Source organism: Falco naumanni, chromosome 13 (genome assembly GCF_017639655.2).
Source record: "Falco naumanni isolate bFalNau1 chromosome 13, bFalNau1.pat, whole genome shotgun sequence".
NCBI classification, from domain to species: Eukaryota; Metazoa; Chordata; class Aves; order Falconiformes; family Falconidae; genus Falco; species Falco naumanni.
In genome coordinates this window covers 28021372-28045111 of record NC_054066.1, presented here as the reverse complement: position 1 = coordinate 28045111, position 23740 = coordinate 28021372, and the positions used below count along the sequence as shown (strand labels likewise).

Genomic DNA, 23740 nt, shown 5'->3' with positions numbered 1-23740 from the left:
TAGTTCAGGAAAAAGACCTATTTTTAATGTACTGTGCTGGTTTTCTCAATAGTTGGGTAAACAGAGCTAAACATTTTCGTACACTTTTGAAAGTCAGGGGCTGCAACAAATGTGATGAAAAAGTAATTGTGTAGTAAAAGCTGGGTTGTTATTTTTTTAGGTAAACAGTGAAAAATTTTCTTGACAATTAAAACCAACAATTATTTCTTGCCTTACCTCTGAAACTTGTCATATTCTGGGCTCTATAAACTTGATGTTGTGATAAGTCATGCATTTAATATACTTGTTTTCTACAGGACTAATTTAAATATGGCTTTAATAATGTCTGCCTCAACTAGAAAGATTAATTTTTAGGTTTAGAGACGAACAGCCTAAGGCAGGCAAGACCTTTCAGATTAGTTCAATTACTTGAACAAACACAGTACTGTCCGAACTGTGGTCGCAAATTTTAAATAGCAGAGAAATTTGGCTTCACCTGGTGCAAATCACCTGAAGCAGGAAAGCTTGTTTTTGAGTTCCTATGGAAATTCGTTCTTGCAGGCACTGGGTAAATCAAGCAGCTCTCACTGCCTAGCTGATTTATAGCCCTGGATGTGTGTTGCTATACATTTTGCATTTTTCTTTGTCTGATTTTACAGCTTGAGGCCATAGCCAAATTCTGAGCTCACTTTTGGCAGTCTTCACTGTTAACCTGATAAAGATTTTGCCCCATGAATACATTTGCTGCATTTACTCCTGGTGCCAGCAGTTTGCTATTATCTCTCCCTGATTTCAAGAGAAATGCCCCAACACGCAGCCCAGTAGAACAGGGTCTCACCTCTCGGTGTAGGGGTTTGGGAAGGAGTCAGCCCTCCCCTGCACATGTTGCTGTTAGCCCCGTGCACTGCAGAAGGAAGCATCAGGAAAAACAACTCGTGAATGCCATGCTGAGACTTAGAGTGTGAATTTTTTTGTCTCCCTTCCACTGCCAGAGAGAAGTTGCCAGGATTTAAGAAATAAATAGATCATCTCGAGGAAAGCTGTTCAAAATCAGCATCTTCAACATGTATTTTTTGGTTGCTTGGCCATTGGGAATGGCAAAATGAGATAGCTGCAAATTACTGAAGTGACTCAGGAACAAAACTCCCTCTGCTCCCTAATAATTTAATGTGTTCTGCTAAAGTTTTATAAATCAATAGTTACTGTACATGATGGCAATGGAGACCATTTAAACCAATATTAGTTTTGGATCAAATCCTGGAATCAATGATAAAAGCTGCCACTGGGGCTAGTCTTGAGTCTTTTTTGGTTATGATGTTTTTTTAAGAATGACAATATGTATATTCATATGTCTCAGTTTTCACTCTGCTAAACAAAAACAAGAACAAGAACAGAAGATAAAGGGAAAGGTCGTAAAATTAGGGCTGACTAAAAGAAATGCTGTTTCACGTGATGAAAAATTAAACTTGGGGATTCATTGCTGCAAGATGTAATTAAAGCCAAAAACTTAGAAACTCTCTAATGGATTTTTCTTGTGTGTAGAGGATTTGAAAAGTAACATGCAAATACTTCTTGTAAAAGAAACAGAAGCTGATTGTGCAGGCCTTGGAAATGAGTTTGTATTACAATGATGCGAGAGGCCACAGGCAGGCTGTGTCACATACTACTAAAGCCTGCCCAAGAGCTGTATCTTAGAAAACATCTACCCAGGTAACGCGTAAATAAGACACCAGACACCATGCAGGTTTACCAGGTAATCCCATCTGGCAATTGCCACATTGTTTCTATTGGTATTTTGTAAACAGCTATTAAATAAGTAAATGAAATATATTGATTTTTAAAAGGGAGCGGATCTCTCATGTTTCTGTGAATCTAACAGAATACATGTCACCAGTTCTTTCAGCTGCCTCAAAGAAACACACAAAAAAATCTCATTCTTTTACTTTGCTGAAGCCTCACAGATACAGAAGACTTCAAATATACTTGACACAACACGAGGATCTCTCTTGCAGTCTAAATGATATTTGTTGCCCTGACAACGGCACGCAAGCATTATTTATTAGTTCATACATTATTGATAATCCTCTAATTTGTGTGTGATGGGAGGAAGTTGGTCTGCAAATAAGTTATAAATGGAAGGTTATCAACAACTTGTAGAAGTCGGTGACAATTCTATATATAGCTAGTCCCAGCACACGCTCCGCTGATGCCACAAAACATGTTTCTTACCTGCCAGTGGTGCCAGTACAGGGTTAGGAATCTCCTGCAGCCATGAGTTTCTACTGCTGCCTATGTATAACAGTCTTTTTTTTTTTTTTTTAAATCAACTTCAAAGACAGAACAGAAGTTTTTAAGGATATTTTTTAATTATATACAGAGTCCAAAGGGAGTCTCAGAGTGAACAGAGAAATATTCTCTATAACAAATTCTTGGGAGGAAAATGGAAAATTTTGCAATAACAGCAAAAGAAAGAAATCTCTTCCTATAAAAAGCAGGAATTAATCTTTCCCAGTCTGCATCTTACAGAAAATATGGTTCAACTTATCTGCTTAACACTGACAAAATACATCAGAGACAAGAACAAAACCAGCCCTGGTCAACACCAAGAGACATTTCTTCTTCTGTCTTGCTCCATTTACTTCATTACTATAATTACCCCACTTTTAAACCATCTGATGTTTCATCAATGTCAGACCCAGCATCTTCGAGCACCAATGAAGGGATGGAGAGGATGCCTCATGGTTCAGATTAGATTTCATAGAAAAGTCTCCTGATAATGAACTAACGAGTATTTATGCTTTCTTTTTTCTTGGTGCCACCTTTGTGTATGCAAACTGACTATTTCTTTATAATATTACTTTTTAATCTTGATATATATTTATTTTTAAAACAAGGGAACCTTGCAATTTAGTTATAATGATTACATATTTTAAAATCTTGCAAAATATTGGCCCTTGGTGTACAATCTTAAAATGGACTCTGGCTCTCATTCTCACAAACCAGTTGCTGGCTGGCACTTTGCCTATTTCAACAGGGATGCAGGAATGCAATTTTCACTTCCAAGTGTTAAGCATCCCTACTGGTTAAAAATAATCCTTGTAGAGAAAGTATAGCTGATGACTACCCAGATATCAAGGCAGAAATATTCCTGCATTTCTCAGCAATTGCACCAAATGTTTTCCATGTGTTTTAGAATATTTTACATAGCTGTGCTATTCTAAATAAGTCGATCACAATCAGGATCTTTTTGCAGTGTCACTATAATTGATTTGTACTCTGGACATAACAGAAAACATAAGCCAAAGGGAAACAGCTGTGGAAAAGAGCCACTCAGCATAAAGAGTTAAGATGAACAGAAGTGTTAGTAGAAAATGTTTGGGGCAGGAATCTAAACCTGTATCTTTGGAATCAAGAGAGAACAGAGAATTATAAATACTAACAAAACGTCAGTATGGCAAAATGACCTTTTGTTCTAGATGAATATGTTCAACAAAGCTCTGAAGTCTGAATCAGATTTAAATAGTCATATCACCAAAATGAATAAGAATTAAGAAGGTAAATTAATTCCTAAGGGAAATCACTGTAGATCTCATTATTTCAGGAACAAGATACCTTAAAACTTTTAATTAAAGATAATATTTACTGCAAATGAATAAGAGTTGGCAGGTTTCAACAGAAACCATAATCTCATTTATGCAAAGTTTTCTTATATTAAGGCAGACATCATTAATCTCATTGGAGATGCCCTCCAGACTGACAGTGCTGTAGCACAGAGGTGATTTCTTACAGAAGTCTTTTTATCTACACAAAAGAAATCTAACTGAAGCAGACACAAACCATAAGAAGGCCTGAGCAATTAGAGATATCACTCTGTGCAAATAGAGTACTGACTTTATCGTGTTAGTGAGCCTCTCATAATGAGCTCACTTCTAACAGGGCCCATCTTCCCACTAGAAGCTAAAAAATTAACAATAACTGGAACTCATATTGCTTAGTTCTCTGCACAGTAATCCAGCTCTGGATCTGCTCTTACTTGGAAAGAAATTTAATCGTTTGGAGTTGGGGTCTGCATAAAATTAAACAGCAAACTGCAGATGATGTGATGTACTCTGAATGGCTGTTGGAAAGCTCTACGTTTCAGTTTCATCGTTGTATAGAAGGTTTGTTTTTGCAAGGCTGAATTCGTACAAAGGCTGCATGGTGCTAACTGAACTTGTAGTCTGTTTGGTATCCGTGTGCAGAAACTGTTAAATAAATATTGTTAAAAAAAAAAACCACCAAAACTACGTAGGTACTGTTAGAAGACTGCAAACAAGTTAACCACACCAAAACAAATATTTTGAGAAGATGAAGCTCCAGGAGGATATGAATTTGCAGGATTTTGTATTTGGCATGCTGATCATGTTAAAGAAAATTCACCTTGCTGGTTTGTAGCAAGTAATAAGTGAATGTTCTGGTATACCATGTCATGGATATTAATGAGCTGCTGTAATAGCAAACCCAAAGTGATCCAGGGCATCTGTCTATTAATCAAAATATAATGGCAAGTAATTAATAAATGAGCACTGTACATGACCTAATCACTATGGTAAAGCTACTGTTTATTGCATTTCTAGTACGAAAACACTAGCTTCAGAGGAGTTTTAAAGAGCTTTAAAATCTGTGGATTGAAAGACTAACTACAGTGCAGAGGATGATATTACTACAACATTTGCAATACTTTTGTGTGCGGTTTGAAACAAAGCTTGAATTCTGTCTCTGAGCAATAAAAAAGTTCTTTGATAACATCATAACTGGCATAAGATTTTGTTATAAAAAACCCCAAAGCGGCAGAGTTCACTTCCATGACTACCGCCTGATTTGTTTTATTTGCTAATCTTTCATCAGAAATGTACAAACAGTTCACAGACTTCACCTGGATAATCAATGGGTAACCCTTTTTCTGTCATGCTTCCCTGCCCACCAGTCAGTCAGTATAAACGTTTTCACTGTAACAAGTGCTCGAACTTGGGAGTGCATCTTAAGGCTGCAATATCACCACTTGCTAAGGTCTAAAGAGAAGTCTACATCAGTAGACAGCAAAATCAATGCTCACCCGATTACAGATATTTTTCAAAAATATTGCAGGCTCCGTTCATTCATCTTTTATGTCGGTTTTCCACTTTGGGCCAAATACCAGCAGAGCTGCTTCTGCAGCATGATGATGGATCTTAGTGGAACAAAGGATCTACTTTCATGACTACCATATAAATACTCCGATGCTCTCTAATCCCACCTGGTTATCCAGGGCACACTTTCTATATTTCCCCTAAAAACTGGGATATTGAAAGAGATGTGAGGAGAGGGGGGAAGAGCCTTCACCTGTCTCTCGACAGGAGATGCTGGAGAGGAAACAGCCCTCCGGCTCACAGCTCTGAGAAGCTTTGCCCTCTAAACCAGGGGAATTTTTTCCAAACACATAAATGTTTTTCTCCACAATTCTCCCCTTTTATGAAGAATGAAGGGAAGACTCTTATACCTCTGGTTCTTTCAAGCTGTCCTCCTTCAGAAGCGAGTTTATAGGTGGCCGCTGTTCTTAGCACACCCCTACACGTTCCCAACCGCGCTGCTCTGCAGGAAACCTAGACAACAACCGCAGCTCCGTTCTGATACTGAAACCTTCCTCTGGGGGCCGTGCCCAGCCACAGGGTTTGCTGAGGGGTTGCTCCCTGACAGCCGGCCGTGGGACTGCCGCTGCCCACCAAGAAGACAAAGAGCTCATTTTCCCTTTCTGTTTGACCAGTAACGCCAACAGTCCCCGCTCCCCAAGCCGGCACAGTTAAGCGGTACCGAATGGAGGGCAACTACCGCGAAGCCTCAGCAACCGGCTGTGCCGCGCCAGTGCTCAGCCGGTGCGGAGGGAAAGGTGACCCTGGGACGCCAGCGGCCGCGGTGGCCGCCCGCAGGCAGGGCAGCACTGCGGCCGGACACCCCCCCCGGCCGCGGCCTGTCGCCGCCTCCCCGTCCCGCTGACACCGCCCGCGGCGGCCCGGGCGCTGGCCGCTGGGGGCCGCCGCTCGGCCGGAGGCTCCCGGCCTGCCGGGGCAGAGGCCGGCTCAGCCGCGGGGGAAGGGACGCCGCCCGCCCCGCACACGCACGGGCGCTTTATTTTGCTGCCACCTACCGGAAAAACCGCAATTATTGTAAAAACCGCCCAGGCCGGGCCGGCGGCCCGAGCCGTGCGGCGGCGCCCACCCGCCAGGAGCTGAGGCGACGGCTGGGCCGGCTCCCTGCCGCGGACAGCACCGCTCCGAGCCGCGCCGGGCCAGACCCCGCGGCCTGGCCGGGCAAAGGGGTGCGGGGGGAGCGGGCCCGAGAGGCGCCGCGGGGCCGCACGACCGGGGCCGCCCCCGCTGCGCGCCGGTCCCTGCGCTGGGCCCCGGCCCGAGCCTTCCCGAGCGGGACCGCGCGGCGGCGCCAGTTGCCACGGCAACGGTGGCTCGCGGCGAGCCCCGCCCCTCTCGCTTACGTCAGAGCGGCGGCGGCCAGTGGCGGCGCTGCGAGGTGTCATGCGGGGGCGCTCACACGGCCGCGAGGGGCCGGCGGGGCTGGGGCGCTCACACCGCCGCGGACCGCAGCCATGTTCGGCGGGCTGGGGCGCTGCTTCGAGGAGGACCCCTTCTTTCGGTGAGGGGCCGGGCCGGGCCAGGCCCTCCGCAGCCCCGGGGCGCCGGGTCGGGCTGGCGGGCGGCGGCCCTGGGGCCCCAGCGCCGGGGGGGTGCGGGGGGTCGGCCCGGGCGGGTCTGAGGCGGCGGGGGGGCCGCCGCGCTCCCCGGCTGTCGCCTCAGCGGGTGCCGGCCCGGACGGGGCGCGCGTGTCCGGGGGGGCAGCGCCGGGGCGGGCCGCCGCGCTCCGCTAGGGACCCCAGGGCCGTGGCCGTCCGCAGTGCCCTCTAAAGCTGTGCAGGGGGTGAAACTGCCCGTGGGTGTTAAATGCCGCCGTCTTGTCTCTTACCCCCCTCCTCAGTAACGCTTCGATCCTTACCGCCCATAGCGCGGTGAGGAACTTAATCGTAATGTCATAGTGGTCTACCGAGAGGAAACCTTCACCTCCGCTGGTCTGAGTGTCTTCAGTTTGTTTTTTCTTGTTTCTTAAAAAGCGGATAGGTGCTGAATGTTACAGCTTTTCTGGATACTTTTTTTCCTTTGGCCACAGACTGTTCTGAATTCATGTCAGTGCACTAAAGCTAACGCCAGGTGTTCTTGCATTAAAACTTTGCAAACGCATGGATGAGATCAATAAAGGCAAGCTGTCTCCTCGTGCTGATTTCCTGAGCCGATGGTGACACTAGCGCAGCGGAGGCGTTTTCCATATGTTGAGCACAACGATAGTGCTTGGAGTAGATCATGTGTATGTACTCAGCTCTGAAATAAATTTCTCTTCTACCACTGGAACCTAAACCGAAGTAGTGTGCTGTGCAGGTGCTCCCCTGGTGTGCTGGGATAGCTGAAAGTGCTGCAGGATCTAGTCTGGCCCCATTTCACGGCTTTTGCCAGAAACTGTAACCTGTAGTGGGTGAGAGTGGGATCTGAGAACTCGGAGGAGCCTAAATGATTTTAGTAAGACCGCATCTTTAGAAAAAACTATGTGGGGTTTAATTACAAGGAAAGATAAGGGGTAGTGCTGGTGGGTGGCTGAGGAACAGTAAGGCATCAGGCCTTGTGATACGGGTTTGTTGACTGTCTCTCTTAGTTACAGGGTTTTCTGGTTGGGGTTGTGTTTGTAGCTCTTAAAGAAGAATCGATTGCTTAGTTGCGAAAGCATGTTCCTAGCAGTGGGACAGTTTCTAGTTTTTAAAGCTGTGCAAGATGGATTAGTACCCTTGGTTTCTAGGAATATGCGTGCTATTGTAACAACTCATCAGTTACATGCAGGATACGCTATGTAGAAAAATTCACTACGCAAATCCTCTGTGTGAAAGTAGAATAATAATGGAAATTAAGTTTTGTTTGTAGTTATTTGTAGCATGCTTTTGAAGTCTTGGTTGCTTTCCTCTTACTTATCAATTTGATTTATTATTTTTTTACTGTAGCCACCGATGCAGTTTAAAATTGTTGGGGGAAAGAGATTGTGGAAGATAGAGGGAGGGAGGCAGTGTATGTGAAATAGATGAGAGAGACTGATGTTGAGATTAATTTTCTTGGCACTGCCCTTGTAAATCTGTTTTGCGTATAGTTAAGGAAATGAGCTTATTACTTCAGATAAGATTAGCTTCCAAAATAGTGTAGTAATAGGCTTCTGTTGCCTCTTAAGGAGAGATTTTTGACTGCTGAACTGGAAATAGTGCTTGGTTTAGAAGAAAGGTCTCCATCTGTGAGCAGCTGTCCTGGGGAAGCACCAGTCAGTCAGCCAGCCAAAGTGCTGCTCGGGCCCAGCTGAGTTTCATCCCTGATAGCCTGGACAGGTGCAGAAGTTGTGTCTTCACTGCCAAGTGCAGTTGGCCTCTGTTTTTAATTCACCAATACACAGCTTTTGTTTTATTGTTCCAGGTGTTATCTCCAGTGTGGTTCTGCAACTTCAGGCTTACATAACTTCCTAAGGGGGGAAAAAAAAAACCCCAACAAAAAAAACCAAAACAAAAAACCAAACAACAAACCAAACAAAAACTAACATGAAGTACAATTTGCAAACATAATAAACTTATTTGATTATTCTAAGACACTGATTTTTCAACTGACCAGAAACATACATCGAAGGAGTAACATTGTATTTCAACCTGGACCATAGAGCCTTAAACTTTGGAGTTTAAGCCTGAATTGTGCAAGAACTTTCCAAGTGAGATGCACCTCAGTGAAAATTCTCACTTGCAAGTGCATTAGCAGCATCAGCCTTTTTAATGTCTCTTTCTCCATACAGTAGACATACTTGTTTGTGACTGTAACAGTCTCAGAGGCTGAACATTTTTATTTTCTTTATTGATCTCTGTAAACACCTGGATGTCAGGTGATAATCAGATTACCTACTTATTACACAAAATTGTTACTGCAGAGTAGTGGAACAACAAACGCATAAATTGTTTGTCTCCATTCAGAACTTAGTTTGGAAAATAACTTATGGTGCTTAACATGTGAAGGGCACAAATTCTTTGTGCAAAACCCTTCTAGAACCTCCTTTCTTTTTCCTCATCACTATTATGCTGTAATAGTGAAAAGTGTGGAAAAATCTTGTCCTTCTCATCAAATGTATCTATCTTTCCCCCCTAAAAAAGGTCATATTTTAAGTCAGATGTAATCAATGGTAATTAAACTAGGGTTCTACACTTACTGCTATCCTATAAAAACTATGATAGGAGCAAAGAACTTAAGATCTTGCATCCTCTATGGGAAAAAGTTTGACTTTTTTTTTTAAAAACCCACATATATATGATTATTTGTTTGTTTGTTTGTAAGGGTGACATGCTCCCTTTTGTAGCTATAGTTTGAGTTTCAGTCATCAGAGCTGTCAAAGTGGTAGGTTTAATTCCTTGGAAGCCTTGTCTTCCAGACAGATTCTCCGTTGATTTTCCATTGGTTTTGCCCTACTCCAGAGTATACAAAAATTGTAGTATTTTTTTCAAGCTAGTTCCCTAGGGAACTGGGAGACTTCTGTTCCTAAATCTGTCACTCCACAGCATATATCTTGCTTCCCTGTCTCTGACAGTAAGAAGCTGTATTTCTACATTGTGTCATAGATTTTTCCTTAAAAAAAAACCAAACAAACAACAAAACCTCACAGTTTTAGATGCAGGTATGAGTGTGTCAAATAGATGTAGCAGAGGGTAAGCAGCCAAGAGGAGTTGCCAGAGAAATTGAAATAAGGCAAAAAGGACAATTTCAGAAGGTATAAAGCATTGTTTTATATCAGATGAGATGTACTACAGCATGTTATGCACACTAAACCAATTTTTCTTACCAACATTAAATATATGGAATCTTGTTTTGCTTATGATGTGTTGTTGAGAGCTTATTTTACGACTGTCCTTCTTCTTTTGAACTGGAAGGTAGCAGGGAGAAATTTTTTTATGTCTAAGTTACTGGTGGAATGAAGTTCATATTTTTTTGTTTTGAAAACCAAATCTAACTGAAGTGTGTGGTGCCAAAATAGATTTGATGGAAGTATGTATACACTGTGGTAGTGTTTGCGTGCTTCCCTCATCTTGGATTCAGCAGCATTTTTTCCGTCTGTTCTTCATCCTGTGAAAAGTGAGGGGACACTTGCCATGCGAGCTGCTTATCACATTAGGACTGAAGTTAAAGCTAGCAGTCATGTGAGTGGGGCAGATTAGTGTCTGCTTAATGACAATGGTAAAACTAATTCTAAACTATAAGGGTCTATTTGCACTGGAAGAGTTAAGTATGTATGTAACTTAAAAGGATAATGTGCTAAACAAAAAGCATTGTCTGAAAATTAATCCAGTGTTATATTTGTAACCTTATTTTTTTGAATTGAAAAGGAAAAAAACCAACCAAACCAACAACCTGTATGTAACTTTGGCACAAGAAGAGAGTACAAAGTGAACAGATGAAAGTGGCCATGTGGCATGGAAACTAGTTTTCATGGGACTGGAGAGACGAGGTGGGAAGAATAAAAAAACTGTTCAGGAGGCCTTAAAGAGATGATTGGGCTTTGAAGAAGTCAGAGGAACAATCTGAGGCTTCTCTTCATAGAGGCATGAGATGTGACAGGAAAGGTTGTGGCGTTCTGGAGAGAATGAGGGTGTGAGGTGTCTGGGGAGTGCCAGGAAATTGATAGGAAGGAAGATGAGGTGCTTCTAAGTAAACATACCTTGGAAATGACTGTTAAATGTTAATAAAGTGACTTTCAGCGCAATAGCAAAGGGGAAATTAGAATGGAGATGAAGGGAGGAGGAAATGAAGCATGTTTTTTGTATGAAGTAGTAATTTGTAGCCTTGGACCACAGGCAACAGTACTGATCATATATTGTGCTTCTGACAAAATCCTGTTTTGCTCCTCCTCTGGCCTCAGTTACAAATACTTAATTCTTGTTTAAATTAGAGAATGCAAAGAATGAAGTGAGTAGTAATGGAGAGCACCTTGAGCAATGTTTTACCTGCAAGCCAAGCTTTGGGAAGAAAGAGGGGGAAAACTTAATAGGAAAGCAAAAAGCCAGTAGGAATATTTCTTCCTAAGCAGAGAAAGGGAATGTGGGAACATGATTTGTGGAGGGGAAGGAAAAGGAAGGCAAAGATGCAATAGCGAGTCACTAAAGTAAAGGCAATGGAGCTGGCTTGAGTTCAGAGGGCAGTGTGCATTATTGAGCATGTGAGTCAAGGAGGATGAAAAGTTATCTTGCTGGCTGCTCCCACTCAAATTTGAGGGATGAGGGGGGGGAACATAGCAGGACATGATGACATTCTGTGAGTGGTACCATGCTAAGCTGTGGAAGATGAAAGTGAAAAAAGGAGAGGAAAAAGAAAGAATTCCTTTAACATCAGGTTGGAGGTAGAAGTAGTGGAAAAAAAAAAAGGTCAATTTTATAGTTTCTGGCAGATAATAAATGCAGGCTGGAGTGAAAGGTGGCTGTAAAGGACGGAATATTTTTGGAAAAGATGAGGAAAGAGAAAAAGCAATACAGGCACCCAAGACCAGAGGAAAGCGATGAAGGTAGCTGAGAAGACAAAAGACCCTAAATACCCAACCAACTTGAGAGGTGGGAAGAAAAGTGAAAGAAGTGAGAGTTTGTGAGGAACAGGAGATTGCCCAGTTGGGTGCTATTAAATAATATGAATAAAGAACCGTATGGAATGATTTAAAAATTGAGTTTTAAAAATTTCAGAGCCATTTTGCATAGCTTGGAATAAACACCAATGACTTCCTATGCAAAATATCTCTTTTTCAGTGATCCTTTTGTTGCACACCATGAATATATGCGGCAGATGATGAGAGGCTTTTCTGATCCTTTTGGACGAGATCCATTTCTCAGTATAACAGATGGTGGGGAGAGAACAGTAGATCGAAGAGCACGCCAGGACTCTCAGGTTGCTCTAAGAGGAAATCGCAGAGTAAGTATTTTTTTAATCTCTAGGGATTGCTACATGGAATTTACATTTACTGGTAATACAGTTGGCTTCACATTTCCATTTCTGTTAGATTTGGTCCAGGAGAAACGCAGGTCTGGCTGGGTTATTGCAACCTTGGGCAGATTGTTTCGTTGCTGAGTTAAATGTAAATAATGTCTCTCTTGGTTCCTTAATGGCCTATGACTTAACACTGACAAGCTTCTGTTAGGACTAATAACAAACCTGTGTGTTATTGAACATTGAATATGCAATATTTAATGAAACAAACTAAACATATTTATCAAATGTTTGGTTTAATAAATATTATGTATTAAATGTTTCTGTTGCAGAAAGGCATTAAAAATACCCAATGACAGCCTTCTCTGAACGCTTATTTCCCTTTCATGCTAACTTAAACACATCAAGGTCCCTTTTTAAGTTATGCCTTCACTCTGCATTTTAGTATCTTGTGTCTAGTTATTAGCTTGATTTAACACAAACTTGTGGTTCAGCCACCTAAGCAGTATCTACACAGGTATTTTAAACCCTGCTTCAACTTGGCAACTGTGAATAAATGCTTAATATTCTTTATTTGGTCTGATTCTTAATGTTTCCTCTAGATATAAGACTAAGAATTAAAGATCAGGGAAGTTGATAGGAAACCTAGTATTTCTGTAAATTACCACCTGAAACTGAGAAGTTGACAGTGATCTATGTTATACGTAAAGTATCTTTCCAACTTTCTCGACCTGTGGGACAATTATATCTTATACTTCTGTAGCTAAGCCTTATCTAATTGCTGTATTTAGAAAGGATATACATTTCAGGTTTGTTCCTTTCCTTCCACCAGGCTAAATATTTTGCAGCTGAATGATTTCTTACTTTAATGAATCACATTTGATTTTAAAAACAGTTGAAAGACAAGACAGATTACAGGGGCTTGTGGAACTCAGCCAGATTTGGTGGTGGTTGTTCAAACCTAGATAGTTAGAGCTTAATAAACACAGCTGAAACACAGACTATCACCTACAAGTCAAAAGGGTAACTGTCAGATTCTTTCCTCTGTGCTCATACATTGCCAGTTAGTTTCAAATATAGATGCTGCTGGATCTAATTAGGGCTTGATCTTTCCTCTGCTGAAGCAGATTCTTAGGCCTTGGTTCAGTAGATGCCTAAAACCAGATCAGACTTTTTCCTTTAAAAAAAAGAATATGTCAAACCTTATCCTAATAGCTTAGGGGTTTATGTCCCTTGTTGTTGGCAGTGGGGGATAAATGTGAGGCATGGAAAACATTTATCTGTGGTTACAGAAAGAAGTTAAAGGTACAAGAGTGCTGTGTTATTTTGATAAGTGCAAAAGAATTCCACACATGCTAAAAACTTTCCAGTATCTTTTCATGTTCCTCATGTTTCACCTAAGAGTTGTCAGATGTCACAGAAGACTTGGCACTGAGTACTTGAGCCTTGTTGTGGTCTCAAACTGTGTTGACTGGTTTCCCTCCAGAAATGATTCAAACACTTGAAATAATCATCTTTTCCTACATAAAAATATAATTGTCTTCACTGCCATGTAAAATATACTTTGTTAAAATGACCCATACTGATTACTGATACTGTAATTCTATGTTTAAGCAAACTAGCATGCCTAAAACTGCTTTAGGAGGAGCAGAATGTGTCAATAATAGCGTTCAAATTTGGAAATGCTTTTCCTTTCTCAAGCAGGTTTGCAGCATCAGGTTTTAGCCTCTTGGAGGGAGGGGAGGAGGAGGAAAGAATATGAGCAGGAGGAATGGAGTAAAACTTCTTAAGGGATACTGTCATTTGGTTTTGTTTGGGTATCTGGTATTTCTGAGGATATCCTTTTGCGCTTGATATATACAGAAAAAATATATTAAGCTCTTTTCTTTCACTACATATTAGAACTGCAATCTGAAAGAGTTCATGAAAGTATTCAAGAATTGGCTAATTCCTTCCTCTTGTACTTAAAGTTACTGAAAAGTGTTTGGTAATTCTGTCTAACCAGTCTTTCTTTAGGTAGGCTTTTATATAACTCTCCAATCTTAGTTTCCTGGAAACATCAATGTGTTTTCTAGCATCTCATTGCCCTGTCTTATAGGGATATTCAATATCAGTTGGTCTAACAGGAACTGTATTTGTGGTGTTTATAGCCACATCTATTTATATGACTGCAGAAGAATATAATTTGCTCATGGGGATTTGTCTTCGGGTGATTCTGTATATGATGATAGATTTTCCTAGAACTTCTTTGCAGTGACCTCTGAAACTGCTGACAAGTTAGACTTGATTTTTTGTCGTGAGGGATGTGTGGATATTTTAAAGAAATACCTTTGTACTTGTAATACATAAAGAGTGCTTGTGAACAGGTCAGCTGCATCACTTAATTTTTTAAGCTCTAAAATTGGATGCCAACCTTCTGAAATTTAATTACATAAATTTACATTAAGGGGACTATTGATTTGTTGATTTTAATCAACTTTCGGTGATGGGCTTCTATTGCATGACTAGAATGAAGTGTTTTCAGAGAAGTGGGTGATGTCTGAAGCACTGTCATGTTTTACATGATTTTAGTACAAAGGTTGCTATGGTATACAAATGTTTCTCAACTTCTAGCTTTAAGTGCTTCTAGTACATACATATGAATATGACTTATTAAATGTGATGACAGCTATCATTTTCCAATATCGGTAGTATAAATATATTGCTTCTATATACCCAGAGACTACTTCATATTATACGGTCATAGCACGCTATAAATTACCAAGGTCCTCTTGAGTGACTGTTTTTATTTGATCGGAAATGTTTAATATCACCTGTTGTATATGAAAGCACACTGTGTAAGTGCTGTATATGCAAGTTACTTCTGCTATGTCTGATAACGAGTATAACAACTAAAAGATGCTGGTACTTTTTCTTCCAGGCAACAAGCTGCTCCCTTATGCCCTTTGCAGGCTTTGGTATAGTGGTTAGTATCCCAGGAGCAATAACCGTGTAGCTCTTGCTAGTATGTGTATATTGTCTGCATAACTAACGCATGGACAAAGTCTAGTCTCAGTGTGCCTGCAAACTGCTTTTGTTGGTGTTTAGACATATGGAACAATATTATTCAAGAAAGATATCCCCCCCTGTAATAAACAAAAATGCTGGGATAGACTAAGTATGCTGATCTCAAGATTGGAGAAGTTACTACTGAGCAGCTGGCTTTTCTACTTGGCAAAGTATCTATTGGTGCTTGATCTCTGATGGAAATGAATGAAATAATACCTGGAGAGAGAATCCAAATTTGGGTGCTCCCTGCAGATGGACACTACCGGCTTGGAGTGTTTGTGGGTGTAATACCAGCAAGACCTGTAACGCTGGTCACAGCTGAGACAGGCCAACTTCTGGAGACAGTTTCCACTGGAACTTGGAATAGTTGGGGGGTGGTGTCTGGAATATCTTGTAAAAATTGTAAAAAGTGCCTGAGGGAAACAAAACTTATTGTTATGACCCTCGTGGTGCTTTTTGCTTCCTTTGGAAGGCTTTAGAGAGTCCTCAGATCGAAAACCAGTAGCTTAAGAGTGTGGCTCTCACAGAGCAGATAAAAATAAGCATGGGTCGTCTTGAATTTTCAGGTCTAAAAGTGTTACTTATTTAATCATCTTTTGCAGATGCATGAGTTGGCAACTTGCTGTATGCAGAAAGTGTATTAGCTAATCAAAGTTCTTTTGCTATTAACTGCACAGGCTATGGTTTTACTCCCCCCACCCCAGTGTATGGTATGTAATTCCATAGGTACAGCTGATTACTATGTAATGGCATAGGTCATTGCCCAGATTCAAGCTGAAGGCAGTTTTCTGGAGTTACTGACACTTTAAATCATTTGATCCTCTAAATTGTCTGTAGTTGTTGCCCAGAGATTTTGATATCCCTTAAGGATTCAGATTTCTTGCTACTCAAGAAAGAAGCTGAAGATCTTCTATACCTGAATTTTACTGGTTTTTGTGCTTAAACTGCAGATTTTATTTTTAAACTTGTAAATACATAGCTATTTAAATGAATTTACTTAAATTTAATTCCATATATTTCCCATAGTTGGAGGAACATGGGTTGTTTGCTATTCTAACTAGCATCCTGGTGTTTCATCGCACCTCAGTTGTGTGAAGGGCTACTCTGTGCAGCCTGGCAGCCTGCCTCTTGCCAAAGCTGCTGGGTTTTGCAGAGCCCCTGGGAGCTGTTTTCCTTTCTTTTCTTAAGGCCTCACATGGACCAGAGTGTGGTGCTGGCACACTGGCTCTCCTGGGAAGCAGCTAGGCATGCCTGTGTCCAGAAGCCCACCAGCCACCAAGTTTGCTCTCAACCATCATACTCCAGCCAGAGCTGCTCGTCTTGGAAACCAGGCAGCCCCATAGGGAGTTTGAACAGGTCCTAAGGAAAAGCATGGTGAAAATCATCTTTATCATCACCACCTGCTGCACTGGAGAGGAGCCCAGAGAAGGATGCTCATTTGGGACAGCACTGCTATCTTCCCAGATGGTCACTTAGGATCCTGAGTTCACCCTTTCTCTACTTCATCTCCCTGTATTTTTTTTTTTTATTTCTTTGGGTTTTTTTCTTCCAAAGTTAGCTTTCATCAGTATGCCATCAATATCTGTCTTTTGTGCAACACCACTGGATCTCCTGCTTTCATGTAGAAATAACAAATGAATGTTTTGTTTAATACCTCTATAGTGTCAAGTAATTAAGCTGCTGTTAAAATACCAAGTTATGGTTTTCTGATTTTTCTACACTGTCGTTTTATGAGTAATGTACACTACTTTTGCAGAGGAACGCCTGTGTCTGCTGGGATGCATTTTCAGTGTGATTCCTTATGCATTAAGGGATTTGCATAAGAGAGATAACTTATCTTCAATAGATTACAAGGCATGGAGGGTCATACACTATTTTACAGAAGCAGCTGGTTAGGTTAGAAGGTATATGAAAATATTTCTTGTAAACTGGCCACAATATGAGCTTATTTTGACATGTGAGAGGAAAATCTTTCACTTCTGTCCTTCTAGTCTCTCCAACTTAACCAAGCTCCCCATGCTAGCTTGCAATTTTCCGTTTGAAAAGATGCGTTTTGGCTTGTCTATGTCTATGAATTGCAATCTGTGGAAGAAAACCTTTTTGATGGTCTGGTTTGCATTAAAAAATGCATGTAGAAAAAAAGCTTCAGAACCTGAGGAGTCAGAAGACTGTCTTAATTTTGATGTCTTTTCTTTTAGCAGGATGCAGATTTTGGGGAGCCTTTTTTTGCAATGGACAGGATGATGTCAAATATGAGAAACAGTATGCTGGAAATGCAAAGAAAATTTGTAAGTTAAGTTGTTAAAAATTTGTTCTAAAATTAACTGTATTGGAGAATTACAGTTGTTTAAAATACTACTCGGAAAGTCCTGCCAAGGAAAAGGTTACTAGTCTCAAGCAGATAGCAAGAACTCTTTTGGCTTTTTTCCTCAGACTGTATGATGGTTATAATTCTCTGTGCTGTCACTGATTATTTGCTAACAACCGTGCTTTAAATACATGCTTGATTCTCTAGGGGTTAGAACTGCTGTAACTTATCTGGTCTCTGGCTCTTGCCAGAGCTGACACCTTAAGTGAAGGAGCAGTTTAAAGTGTTACTGTACACTTTAAAACAAAAAACCCACAAACACCTAAATGGCACCCTGCATATAGGCTTTCTTCTGATTTTATTTTCAGTCCTGCTTCTTTCTTCACAGTCTTTGAAGATAAAACCGATACACTCAGCAACACTCAATAGGTATTTACTGTGTTTTACTGGCCTTGTAAAATGGCTTGTAACCATTGTTGCTCAAGTCCTAGTTCACCTGAACTCTTTACACACCTTATTATATACCATATGTGGCAAGACAGGACTGCTGTTACAGGTTGTATCTTCATTACTGAACCAAACTGTGCCAGGGAAAACCTTTGAACAGTTTACTTATTGCTGCCCATGCTTTTTATTTGTTGTCACGTTCCCTGGCATGGGGAGGCCTGTGGCCAGACAAGGCTAGGACAAGAGCGAGTGCTTATCAAATGCCAAGGTCCCTTTCCAACAGGCCATACTTATGGTGCTGGGACTGAGGGTTAGTTTTTCAGGGGGGTATTCTTTTTTGTAATAAGATGGTTTCAGAATGTGCTTACCTATTATCCACAAGTTTTAACTTTTAGTAACAAAAGAAGTTTACATTGTTTGTAGGATGACCTGACCATCCATCCAGATGCACACACATTCAGCTCCTCCTCTGTGATGACATACTCCAAAATAGGGGATGAACCACCAAAAGTTTTCCAAGCTTCAGCTCAGACACGCACAGCTCCAGGAGGTGTAAGTAGTCCTGAGATGCAGCAAAAAGGTGGTATGTAATTATCAGAATTGAAGTTCATCTATACCAAACCACAGTTTCCTTCAGGTTCTTTTTACTAGAGACAGTTAACTCTTATAATTTTGTAAAATATATGTCTGTTTAAATACTGTTCTAGATTAAAGGCTTCTTTAGCTAAGCGCAGTTTTCTTCCTTGTAATTTGTATGTTTCTAAGTAAACATCTAAATGAATTGTACGCCTATCAAACACTGAAAAACTGAGTGCTGGAACAGGTGATTCTTCAAGGCAGTCTCCAATGGCTTGGCTATAATTAATCCTCTTGTACATTTAAAATTCTGTCTAAAATATAAGATAGCAAGAGGTAGTCTGTTTATGCAAAACATGGGTTCAGATAGTCCCCTTTACTCAGGCACTTTTAAATGCTTACGTAACGTTTCAGATGAAGATGCCCTTTCATTGACTTCCTTGCAGCTGTTGCATCTAATTCTGCTAAGAAATTTGAATTTGAATTTGAACCCTGAAGCAAGGTTCATGAAAGACTATATGTGAGCAGTAAAGGCCGTTGAGCATGATTGGCTGTGGGATGTGTTCAAGCTCAAGCAGACACTTAGTTATCAAAAAGATTCTAATAATATACCTATGAACACAGTGATAAGTGGTTGCCTGGGTTTCAAGCCAGTCAACATGACAACTTAGTAATTAGTTGTCCCTTCATGCTGAGAATATTGGCATCGGCTGTTACCCATTCTGTTGTCAAGGAGAATGTTAAAGACTTGTCTGTGTGTAGTATATTTAGACTAAGCTCCCCCACCTCCCAACAACAATTAATATCCAGTATGTATGTTACTTAAGAAACTTTAGGTGTTCTTGCTTAATCTTCCTGTCTGTTAAGGAAAAAAAAATAGACTTGATTTGTGTTTTGCTGATGTATTTTCAGCCAACACAGTAAAGGAGACAATTGGAAAAGCCTGTAAAACCTAACTTTTTCAAAAGAAAGATATAAAACCTTTGGGGAAGGAAGTTGGATTTTTTAAAAACTTTTTTTTGGTTAGAAGAACACTTATTTCTCTTCGTTGTACAGGTTAAGGAGACAAGAAAAGCACTTAAGGATTCTGAAAGTGGACTGGAAAAAATGGCTATTGGTCATCATATTCATGATCGTGCTCATGTCATTAAAAAGTCAAAGAACAGCAAGACTGGTGATGAAGAAATGAACCAAGAATTCATCAACCTGGATGAAAGTATGTCTTTTTATGCAGTTCTCTAATGGGCTTTACACTGTTCTTTCATACACCAATTTTGAATTTCCAGCTTGAGACTTCTTAAAAGGGACTGTCTTTCAGACAGTCTGAAAGTCTGCAAATCAGGTTTCCTTAGTTGATAGAAATTTGGACAACCTAAATTAACCGGTTACAACTTGAAAATGTTGTATTCTAGTGCAGCTGGTATTGTTTGCTTGCACAACAGCTGTTCATATTTGAAAATACTTTTAATGATATTTTATGGTTTCAAGCAAGCTCTTTACAGAATTGTACTATTTGTTGTGTGTGTTTGTGGCTAATATACATATTTAAGGGATGTGTGGTTAAAATGTGTATATACTTTTACAAACCAGTGACTTTCAGGGTTTTTTACTTTTATCTTCCAAACACAATCTTACTGGCAGTTGTCTTTTACAGATCCCCTAGAAGTAGTTTGCAGGCCATGCGGAGAATAATGGACCACAAATTTAAAAAAACACTGTTCTAACCCCCCCCCTGATTTTCATTACATGTTTTCTCCTATCTTGTTTGCATTTATTAAAAGTAAAAAGTAAACTTTAACTGCTTTTCAGCTGAGGCCCAGACCTTTGATGAAGAGTGGCAGAAACAGATTATGAAGTTCAAGCCATCTAGAGCTAGGTATACTTTAGAAGCTCCAAAATACAGAAGTATTCACCACATACCCAAAGAGGATGGATTAAGAAGGTAAAAAGTTTCTTACCAGCATAACAAAATACTAGCAGCGGAATGAGAACTCAATTCTGAAGCAATCTGTTCATAAACCAACAATGCTTATTGGCAATCTGCGTAGAAATATTATGTTTTATTCCCCCATTTCTCATGATGCCACAATAAACAGTGTAAGGCAATATTTTGTTAACCAAGTTTTGAAGAGGTTTGGTATTTTGACTCTGAAAATAGTGAATTAATAGGCTAAAACAGTGAGTGTTTTTTCTAGAGAAATAAGCCAGTGGTCTTAGCTCAGCTATGTACAAATGTTGTAGCTGCCCCCCCAGCCATGAAACTGTTAGTTGTATTAAGGTATAATCCTTATTGAGGGCTAGGTTGATCTGTTCTCTTGGGTGAACAAACAAAAGACTCCATCCATATAGTTGGAGATGGAAACACCCCTCTCTTAAGGGTTAGATTTCAAATGAGACCTCACCTAATCTTAAATCAGGAAGTCTGTGTAGGAATGAGGACTTTATCCGTAAATAGAGGAGCTCCCCTCCATAGGCTGCATTCTGCCAAGCTACAGGTTTTCTACCTCTTCCATTTGACATGGTGTCACAGGGTAAGTTGTGATGCCTTTATCAGTTGCATGTTTGGTAGAGAATGCTACGGAACGGAAACCTCTTCTGTAAACTACATGGAGCACTTCCCCTCCAGCACCTCTTCAGTTCTAGAGGCTAGTTACAGAGGCTACTTTACCTTCAATTTCAGTTTTCAGGCTATGTGATTTTCTTTTTACTCATTCAGTGTGCAAGATGAGGAAACAGTCCAACTCTGTGGTGGTAACAGTGGAAGTAGTTCTGGAGGGAGAGTCCAATCTGTCTTACAAATAAACTGTACCTTTGCATAAGTAATTAACAGAATGTATATTACCCATATCGTATGGTGGTTGTGACTTTTGTTGCTGTTTTATTTCAGAGAGAAACCACTTGCAATTACAAGTTCCAGGGAGCCCAGAGTTTCTTTCGAGAATCTCAATGTGAAAGGAACGCATGTCCCCATCAAAAGCAGCAAAAAATAAATTTATTCCATTCTCCATCTGAATGGAGTTTCTTCAGGAAGATAATGGTGCTGCATTGCTTATGTTCATATAAGTATACACGTATATATGACCAATTTCTGTTTTTTGTTTTAGTAAGCATTAGTGTGCCTTGCTACTCTGATTGTTTGACAACTGAATGTTCTTTAAAACTACTAGTTTTACTAGTTTCAGTAAATTAAAAACCCCACAACTTTCCACTTAAAAGCACTTTAATTGATTATCACTGATTCTGTTTTAAAAAAAAAAAGGTTTGATTTGCAAGATTTTTCTGCTACAGCTGCACCAGTCCCACTTTATTAAGCCTGGTAATGGAACTAATTTTTCCCACACTCGAAAACTTGCACAGAAAATAAATTCTCTTATTTTGTGTGGCTGAAATATTATTAATTTTCTAGGTGCTACAGGAATTAATAGCTATTTGAATAGACTGTAGCCACTCTATATCTTTTTCTTTAAAACCATGCTGTAAATTGTTATAGAAACCCCAGATTCACCTTGATTTAACATGAAGAAAAGTGAGAGGAAATACTAAAATGAAAAATATTTTCAGTTTTAGTTTACCAGTGTTCTTATGTTCATAGGCTGTGCTTGCATCTCTTATTTTCTGTGCCTCAACTGTCAACTTTGTATTTTTCATCCTTTGTGTATTTCCTTTGGAGGTGGCCCATTATTTTTCATTCTTGGAGGTCCTCTGTAGTAGCTCTTAATTATTCTGTAGTAATACCAGTGTCCTAAAACTCAGCTGTAACTATTAGTTATTAATCGGAAAAATATGTGGGAGAAATGGGTTGAGTAGGCAGTAGTTAACTGGATAACGAATGATTACAGCATTTCTGCTCCAAAAAGCTAGAAGAGCCCTGCATGCAGGAGAACACTTCCCCGTCAGCTGAGATGAGACGAGATGGTGTTTCTATTCTTTAGTGTCCTGTTTTAGTGAATGTAGAATGATCCTAAATCTAGCACTTGATCTCCCTTGATGTTGTTGTTAGTTTGGTTAAAGAGTCTTATGTTCTAGAGAAAAGCCAACTGTGCGGCTGAAAACAGGAGAGCTCTTTGTACTACAGCTGTGCCTATGCTGTTTTGTTACACAGACTTGGTCCCTATGTTGTAGCGTAAATAACTTCTGTAGGCTATAACATTACAGCATTAGCATATATTTCATGGCTAAAACATTATAGCATAGCCCTAAAAAAGGCACTATTTATATGATAAAAGAATAGGTTTAGTAAGACTAATATTTGTTTTGCCAAAAAGAAAATGGCCTTTAAATCATATTTAAGCTCTCTGCAAATTCCCCAGATTATTTAATTCTATGTTTATTAATGTGCAGAAATAATCAGAAGTATTTTTGTTGAACTCTGACTCACAAGGGGAAGGCAATTGTTTATTTGCTGCTTTAATGCAATGGTCTCTTCCTATTATTAGAGCAAATACTAATGGCAGTAAGTGTAAGTGTCTGGTAGGGGGTTGGCAACCTCTGACAGGGGGAACAGGCTGAAACCGTGATACTGGAGTTGTGCTTGCCAGAGCCCTGGCTGTGATGGATGCTTTTACTTTCCTTAAAAAGCAAAAGTACAACAAAAAAAGAACAAGCCTGATCTTCCATACACTGAAGGCAACTTTGATTTTTTGCAGTTAATGTCATTAAGCATATAAGGTATTTTCCAGGAATGTCACTTAAATTTCCCAGTAATAAATGGCAGAAGAGTTTTTCATGTTGTAACTTCAGATAAATCTGAGAGATGCTATTTAACAGAAAATAGTATTCATCTGACAACTTAGATTCTTGTCTATGCTTTACAAAGATTAAAAAGATACATGCATGTAATCAGTAATCCAAGTAATACTTTGGTTTTAAAATTATAGTGGGAAGAGGCTAATATTCATTAGATTATGCAAAACAATATTCTAAAATGTCATCCAGAAGAAGCTATTCTGTGTAGAAACATCTGAAACTGTAATTCTTTAATAAAGTTATTTATTATTTATGCATTTTGTTTGGCTTACTCTCACCACAACATGCCCTGTGCATTGTTTATTTTGGGCCACTTTGAAACACTGTAATATGTTACACCAAAACAAGGCAATGAGGGAAAGTGTGCCTCTTTCCAGAAGGAAAACAAGCATTTACCGTAAGTTTGCTAGAAGGAAACAGATGAGATGGGACTAGAGCATGGGGATGGCTGGCCTTCCTCTGCTTCAGAACTCTCCTGGAGGCTTCTCGCGTATGCAGGGTCGCTGTGCCTGCTGTAAGCATAAAAGCAAGGGATTTTTTTTTTTTTTTTTTTTAATGTATAAATGAGAGTATAGGTACA

The 23740-nt window shown here is 40.1% G+C and overlaps 1 protein-coding gene across 2 annotated transcripts; it reads left to right on the top strand.

Annotated features, from left to right (window-relative positions):
- The first annotated feature begins 6517 nt into the window (after positions 1-6517).
- Positions 6518-23413, top strand: MLF1 (myeloid leukemia factor 1). Of its 2 annotated transcripts, none has more exons than XM_040613380.1 (7): positions 6518-6645; positions 11858-12020; positions 17285-17371; positions 18262-18390; positions 19471-19630; positions 20224-20356; positions 21302-23413. In XM_040613380.1, exons 1-7 carry the CDS (start codon positions 6599-6601, stop codon positions 21402-21404), a joined length of 822 nt encoding a protein of 273 aa, XP_040469314.1. In that variant the 5' UTR covers positions 6518-6598; the 3' UTR covers positions 21405-23413. The 2 variants fall into 2 exon arrangements, with proteins under 2 accessions (XP_040469314.1, XP_040469313.1); XM_040613379.1 differs by having other exon boundaries at positions 17282-17371.
- The last annotated feature ends 327 nt before the right edge of the window (positions 23414-23740 follow it).